This window comes from Crotalus tigris, unplaced genomic scaffold, assembly GCF_016545835.1.
Source record: "Crotalus tigris isolate CLP2741 ecotype Arizona unplaced genomic scaffold, ASM1654583v1 scf7180000018563.1161478300:1536566, whole genome shotgun sequence".
NCBI classification, from domain to species: Eukaryota; Metazoa; Chordata; class Lepidosauria; order Squamata; family Viperidae; genus Crotalus; species Crotalus tigris.
The window spans coordinates 549,926-557,374 of NW_024097077.1; the positions used below are offsets into that span (position 1 = coordinate 549,926).

Genomic DNA, 7,449 nt, shown 5'->3' on the forward strand with positions numbered 1-7,449 from the left:
CAAAACAATACTGATGTGAAGTCAAAGATAGGCATGTGGGCAGCTTATTTGGAAATGAACTGCTACAGGTGTGTAGTTTCTACTAGAACTGTTTCTGTGCTCCTGACCTCCCTAAATCCTGCTTAGGTTTAAACAAAACTCTAGATGTGAATGTCCTTGATATGAAGTGGTTAAGGCACCAGCCTACAAACCGGGAGACTGTGAATTCTAGTAGGGAGGAGGAGTACTAAATATATTTGCTACCTTGTTTATTCCAACTTTATTATTATTATTATTACTACTACTTAGTAGGGAGGAGTACTAAATATATTTGCTACCTTTATTCCAACTTTATTATTATTACTACTACTTAGTAGGGAGGAGGAGTACTAAATATATTTGCTATCTTGTTTATTCCAACTTTATTATTACTACTACTACTACTATTATCATCATCACCATCATCATTATCATTATATTTGTAAAAACAAGGCAGGATACAAATTATTGAACATCCACTTTCTGAGAGGGAAATGGTCTTAAGTCCTTAAAACTAAATTCGGGGAGGGGGGAGTGTAGTTGTGTGAATAAACTCATAATTCATTGACATCAGACATTGAGCAATATTCTGGGAAGTTGAATCGCAAAGAAACCAAAGATTCTTTGAAGGGGTTAATCCAGAGTTCTGCAACCTTGGTAACTTTAAGACTTGTGGACTTCAGCTCCCAGAATTCCTCAGCTAGGCTATGGCCTAGCCCTAGGCAGATGCTGGCTCAGGGATTCTGGGAGTTGAAGTCCACAAGTCATAAAAGAGCCGAGGTTCCCCACCCTTGTTCCAAACCAGGGGTAGGCAGCCTCGGCTCTTTTATGACTCGTGGACTTCAACTCCCAGAATCCCTGAGTCAGCATAGCTGACTCAGGAATTCTGGGAGTTGAAGTCCACGAGTCATAAAAGAACCGAGGTTCCCCAACCTTGTTCTAGACTTTAGTTTGGAAAAAGCCATAGCTGAGGACTACTTATACATCTTGATGTACAGGTAGTTTTCAACTTACAACCATTTATTTAGTGAGCATTCAAAATTACAAGGACAGTAATTTTTCACACTTAACCACCCTTCACAGCGCCCCCCCTCCCTGCCCCGCCCCCCTCCCGCCAGGTACTCCAGACTCAGATGCTTAGCAACTGACTTGTATTTATGACAGTTGCAGGGTCCTGGGGTCATTTGACCCCCTTTGGCAGCAACCAAAGTCAATGGGGAAGCCAGAATCCACTTAACAAATGTGTTATTAGTTTAACAACTGCAGTGATTCTTGCTACTGTGGCAAGAAAAGTTATAAAATGGGACAAAACTAGCCTTTTTGTTTAGCCATGGAAATTTTGGGCTCATTCACGGTCATAAATCAAGGACTATATTTGGAAAATAGGCAAATTGTTCCAGCAGGTTTTATAAAACACACAAAGACAGCTTATAGGTTTATATATGGCAGTCGTCTTTATTGATTGCTTGATGTAAAACAGTATCACTTGGCAACTGGTTTTTTGTTTGTTTGTTTTTTCTGCACATTACACAAAAAAATTGAACTGGCTCAGTCTGCAATCATTTAAGCACAGCCATATTAATTAACAAAACGAATTCCCCGCAGAGGCTAACAACAACAACAACAAAAATCCCCTACCAAATAGAGCATTTGCAAATGCACAAAAACCACGCGCCACTTTGGCTTTCTGGGAAAATATCTTCTAGATTAAAAAATCTTTTTTTAACATAAATAAGTTAGTATAATTTCTCAGTGTCTTTACAGTTATGTACACAGGTACATTTCAAAACTTTTTTTTTTCAAAAAAAAAAAACCCACCTAGAAAATGTAAAAAATACTGTTTCCTTTTCATTTGCCCACTTAATGAAGGCCAGAAAAGTGAGCAAATAAGAGTCTGGACTTCTGAGAATTTATTAATTTCTCCTCTACGTTGTATGTTGTTGGGCAGGACTTTTAAAAAAGTGTAAGAAGACCAAAGGGAAAAAACCCTATGAGAAAATGCCCATTGAAAGAGTTCCTCTTTTGCATCTCCAGAGAGAACTGGGCCTCCTACACAAAACTTTTGTCCTGTGATCTCAAAGCATCACACCCCACCTTAGAAATCACATACTTCCCCAAAGTGCCCGTCTCTTCCAGCGAGGTCAGAACAGGCAAACACTTCCCAGATTGTGTCCTTGACACATAAATTTCACCAGCAAGTTCATTAACCTGCTGGGACAATGATTAAATGCCAATTTATAATCTTGGGATTTTCACACAAGCAAAAAAAAAAAGGGGGGGGGCAATGTTCCTTTAATAAAGGCATCTCTGCTTCAGCCTGGGGTTTGGGAAGCAGATTTCGAACCCATCACCTTTCATTAGCTCCACCCCTTCACAAAACAAACAAAAACTCCCCTCCCCCAAGAGGGGAGAAAGGTTTATGTGCTACATAATGTAAAAACTATTTACACAGGTAGTACAAAGAAGCAAATGAGGAAAAACCTAATTGCAGAATGCTACATCCATTGCTTTTAAGAGGCAGGCCCATTTAAGATGGCCCGGTTTAGTGTTATTCCATTGCCGATTTTTTTTTTTCTTTTCAGTGCTTTAACACGTTCCCCATCCCATGGAGAACCAGTGATATGTTTTCTTTCATTCATTGATTCATACACCTACAGGTGCATATATGAATGCAAGCGCTGGATCTTCCTGGCTTCCTTTGCCTCCTCCACATTGAAGGAAACAAATATTCTTAATTCTGTAATAGAGAAAGAGAAAAGGTGTCAATTGCTGAGGGCTCCAATTCCTCGTTATTATAGCAGTGGTTCTCAACCTTTATAATGCCGCGACCCCCAACCAGTCGTAAGTCGAGGACTACTCAACCGGTTGTAAGTCAAGGACTACTCAACTGGTGCAGCACCGTTTGCAGAATGGGATTTTTGGCGGGCTCAGCAGAGCAGAGACAGCCTGGACAATTCCTACTGGCTTTTGAAAGCCAATAGAATTAGACTCTATTCAAGAGAGTCTATTCGACCCCACATGGGGTCCCGACCACAGGTTGAGAACCACTGTATTAGAGCATCACAGAGTTGTACTAAGTCTGATGTTTTTATTTACCAAATTTCTACAACATCCATCTCATCTAAGTAATTCTAGGCAGTTCACAAACACATATATAAATAAGCAAATATACAAACAAATAAAATCTGCTGTCAAAACATCCTGTGGGTCTACAGCAGTGTTTCTCAACCTTGACAATTTTAAGGCATGTGGACTTCAACTCCCAGAATTCCACAGCCAGCAATGCTGCCTGTGGAATTCTGGGAGTTGAAGTCCACATGCCTTAAAATGGTCAAGGTTGAGAAACACTTGTCTACAGTTACACTGTTTAAATTTATTTTTTAGGTACAGTAGATTCTTATTTTCCTCACAACGATCCTGCAAGGCTGGTTGGGTAGAGAGAGAGGGGACAGGCCCAAAGTCACCCAGCTGGCTTACCTGCCTGAAGCAGGACTAGAACTGACAATCTCCCAATTTCTAGCCTGGTGCTCTCACCACTAGACCAAACTGGTTCTAATCATCAACTGACAGGCAGCATTAAGAGTCAGCCCACCAGTCAATCTGGTTTCTATTATGCCAACTTTTAGAATCCTGTTTTCTAAGTTAAAAGAAAGTTTTTGGCTTTTCAGAAAACTTGCAGATTCTACCGTTTTCATCACTACATGCACACACACGGCTTGATTTGTTTCCCAAATTAGCCAAGGTATGTACACAGAGAGAGACAAAATACAACAATCCAAATAATCGAGTACTCAACCCTTTTGAGCCACAAGCCTAACCAAGATTAGCATTAACTAACCCTGGCCTGCTGCAGAAATTCTTCTAAATATGTTGTGTTCTGCCAACAGCCCATCTTTTTGGTTTTCTCCCTCCCCCCCCCTTTTATAATCTCATCAGACAAAAACAAGACAACTCCCATCAACAAAGATTTCATAACACACTTCTTGACTAAGGAGGGATTCAGTTAATCTGCCCCAATCAGATTTCAGAGTGGAAGCTGACAGAATTATCCACAAATAGGAAACTGCTTCGATGTAGTGAGCCGGGGCTAAATTTTGTGCTATCCTGTTATTTTCTGGGAGGTGTTCAAGAGACAGATAACAACCCCCACTTTGCCCTCCCTCCCTCCCTCCCTCTCTCCCCCTCCCTCTCCCTCTCTCCTGTGATTGGTCCACCCAAAAGCTTTCATTTCCCTTTCAAATGTTCAAGTAAACAGCCAATAGTAGTTAATTTGAACACGTGTCCTCGCTCATCCCAACTGGCATTCCGAGTATCTACTTACTTCCAAGCTGAACGCTCATTTTATTAATTTGAAAATCAGACCTGCCAAGATTCCTACACCATTCCTGCTTATGGAAAAGTCTGTCCAGAATGCCTGTCCTTAATTAACGAGATTCTGCTGCCTTTGAGCTGTTCCATTTACTGCCACTAAGAATACAGTCCAAATAGGTTGTTTGCTGTTCGTTTCCACCGAACTCCACAAAAGCTTTATCTCCATACAGAATAGAGCCTGTACATTTCAAATGATCTACCAATTGTTTACAATGCACAGCAGTTAAGGGGGGGGGGAGATTTTTTTATTTTTAAAAGCCTTTTTTGTGCATTCATTTCATTTTTTTCAAAGACAGATTAAAAAGTAAAGGAAACTTTAACAAAGTCTACGTTGCCACCTTGCTAAAAAAAACAAATATCCTAGGCAAATGCATTCAGAAGTAAAAGCCACCTGTGTCCAGCAAACACAAGTTTATTTCCTATAGTAGAATTACTACTCATTTTCTCTTAAAAGCCACTTCTTTGCTTATGAGTGAGCGTGAATCTGACAGCTTAAAAAACAAAATCACATAAAACTGCATACCTCAGCCAAAGAAATGGCACAGACCGACTTGAACGGATACAAAATAAACAAGCTAACGAAGAAGCATTTCCTTTTAAACAAACCCACCTCGACAAACCACCCATTTACGTCTGGCACTGCTTCGGGCTGGGCTGCTGCTTCTTCTTCTTTTTCTTCTTCGGCGTCTGTTCCTCGGAGTTGGCCACCAGCGGGTCTTCGAGAGGGTCTTCAGAAAGTTCTTCAGCTGTGTTGGCTCTTTTGCTTTGAGGAGAGGAATCTGAGAGGGGAGGATTGGGGGGGGGGAATGAAGAAGGGGGATATTAAAAAAAGATTTATCCTGGCAACTGGTTAGGCACGGAAGAAGGGCAGGAAAAGAGCATCCCTTTGGAAGCATCTCCACAACATGCAGTGCATCCAGGCCAAGGAGGAGAACATCAGAATTGTAAGAGAAGCCTCTTGTGCTGAAGACGGTCTGAAATTGGGCCCGTTTTGAGAGCCAGCAGAGAAAACCAGGGGGTTAAGGCAGGGGGTCCCTGGACCACTCCTGGACCCCGGCATGCCACCAAATGGACTACACAAACAAGCAAAGGACCCTCCGGTCCATGGAAAAACCTCTCTCCAAGTAACTGGTCCCTGGTGGCCCAAAAGGTGGGGGGGCTCTGGCTTAAGGGATTCCCGGAGCCAAGCAGCCCGCCTCGCAGGGTTGTTGTGGTGGTTGTGGGGAAAGTAGGAGGAAAGTATGTGCTGGATATGTTTGCCCGCTGGAATTATTGGGGGAAAGAACAAGGGCGGGATGTGAATCAATAAAACCCGGCAAAAAGGCCAGGCTCCGGCGGGGGTTTGGGAGGGGGTCTCTGGGACACCAGCGGGACTCGCTTGGCTCCCTGCCCGCCCCGGAAAGGCAGATGGCGGGGCCGCTGCCCCGGCGGCCAAGGGCCCCAAACGGACCGGCCTTCGCTCCCTGCGGGAGCCAGAAAAAGGTCGGGCAAGCCGGGGAAAGGACCCCCCGCCCCGGGGACCTCGGCCGGCCGGAGCCTCGGTGCGGCGGAGAGGCGGCGGCCGCCCCCCGGGCCCTCTCCGCGGGCAGGGGCGGCGGGGACGGCGTCTTACCCTCGGCGGCAGGCCGCTTCCTGGGGCCGGCGCTTCCTCGGGCCGCCGCGGCCCCGTCTTGCTGGGGCTCCTGCCGAGGCTCGGGCTCGGGCGCCTCTCCCTGCGCGCAGCGGAGCGCCCCGGGCGGCGAGCGGTCGTCGGCGCCGGGCTGCGGGCGCCGCCGGGGGCCGTCGGGCTGGCGGGCCGAGGCGAGCCGCGGCGGGCGACTGTAGAAGTCGGGCAGCGCCGCCCGGTCCAGCGCCCGCCACTCGAAGCGGCCCTCCAGGGGCTGCCCGCGCCGAAAGTCGAAGTTCCAGCGGCGCCGGCCGGCCTCCTCCAGCTGCCGGCTCTGCGCCCGCCACTCGCGCGCCAGCCCCGGGTGGTCGACGGCGCCGAAGAGGCAGCGGCAGGCCGAGGGCTTGGGCGCCTCCGCCGGCCGGCCCTCCGCCCGCTCCAGCGGCGGGCTCCCGCTCGAGACGCGCACCTTCGACATGGCCCGCCCGGGCGCTGGCGGGGCGGCGGCGGCGGGGGAGCCGCGGGGCGTCCCGCTCGGGCCGAGGGCGGCGGGCGGCCTTTCCGAAGCCGGAGCCGGGCGAGGCGGCGCTTCCCTGGCGGACCGCGCGCAGCAGCCCTCCGGGGCCGGGCCTCGCATAAGCCGCGCGCGGGGCGGGCGGCGGGCGGCGGGGCGACCGAGGAGCGCTCTCCGCAAGTCCGGGGGCCGCCCAGGAGAGGCGAGGCGAGCGCCGGCCGGACCGCCGAGTCCGGCGGAGAGGCGGCGGCGGCGGGAGGCAGAAGCGGAGCCGGCGTTCCCGCGGCTAGGAAGGAGCCCCGAGCGCGGCGGAGCAAGAGGCGGCGGCGGAGGGCGCGCGCCTTCTGCGGCCCCCCTGCCCAATATGGCGATGGAAGGGAGGCTGGCGGAGAGGCGGGTGATTGACACGGCTCGTCTATTTAAACGGAGGCGGCGCGCCATTGGCCCGCGGAGGGGGCGCCGCCTCGGCGCAACGCTCGGCGCGCGCTCCCGCCCCGCAGGCTTTAAAGGTGGCGCGGGAGGCGCGGGGACGCGCGCCCCAGCCGCCCGGGGCTGCCCTCTCGCGGGGAGCCGTCGGACGGGCGGCCTGAAGCGGCGGAGCCCAGGCGGGAGGCTGCCGTGGCCGGCCGGCCGGCGGGTGGCTCTCGCGCAGGCCGCGGTGCCCAGGGCCCCGTTCCCTGCGGAGCAGAAGCGAAGGGGCGGCGGCTTCCGGCAAGGGGAGGCGGCGGAGACGAGAGGCCCCGGTCTCGGAGCCCGGAGGGGCCCCTCGTCCGGGGCCTCGGTTACTGCCCGCCTGTCGCCGCCGATGGCAGGTCGGCCGGCCTCCTGTAAGGCCGAAGCGGCCCTTTCCATCGGAGGCTGCCCGGCGCTTCTCTGCGGGGTCCCTGCCTTAATTTCCCTGCGGATTCCGCCCCCGGGTCTGTAGCCTTCCAGAGGAAAC

The 7,449-nt window shown here is 50.5% G+C and overlaps 1 protein-coding gene across 1 annotated transcript; it reads right to left on the minus strand.

The window, feature by feature from the left end:
• Window positions 1-1,449: 1,449 nt before the first annotated feature.
• On the minus strand, window positions 1,450-6,473 carry CDKN1B (cyclin dependent kinase inhibitor 1B). The gene is made up of 3 exons (XM_039354570.1): window positions 6,002-6,473; window positions 5,000-5,168; window positions 1,450-2,755 (listed from the first exon to the last, which is right to left on the minus strand). The coding sequence occupies exons 1-2, from the start codon at window positions 6,471-6,473 to the stop codon at window positions 5,017-5,019; spliced, it is 624 nt and encodes a 207-aa protein (XP_039210504.1). The 3' UTR covers window positions 1,450-2,755; window positions 5,000-5,016.
• Between the last annotated feature and the right edge of the window lie 976 nt (window positions 6,474-7,449).

Bases quoted from the DNA above. Each gene is read 5' to 3' on its own strand.
- CDKN1B (XM_039354570.1), bottom strand. From the start codon at position 6,473: ATGTCGAAGGTGCGCGTCTCGAGCGGGAGCCCGCCGCTGGAGCGGGCG. The intron at 5,169-6,001 runs GTAAGACGCCGT...CTCCCCTCTCAG, and splicing joins GAAGCGGCCTGCCGCCGAGG to ATTCCTCTCCTCAAAGCAAA.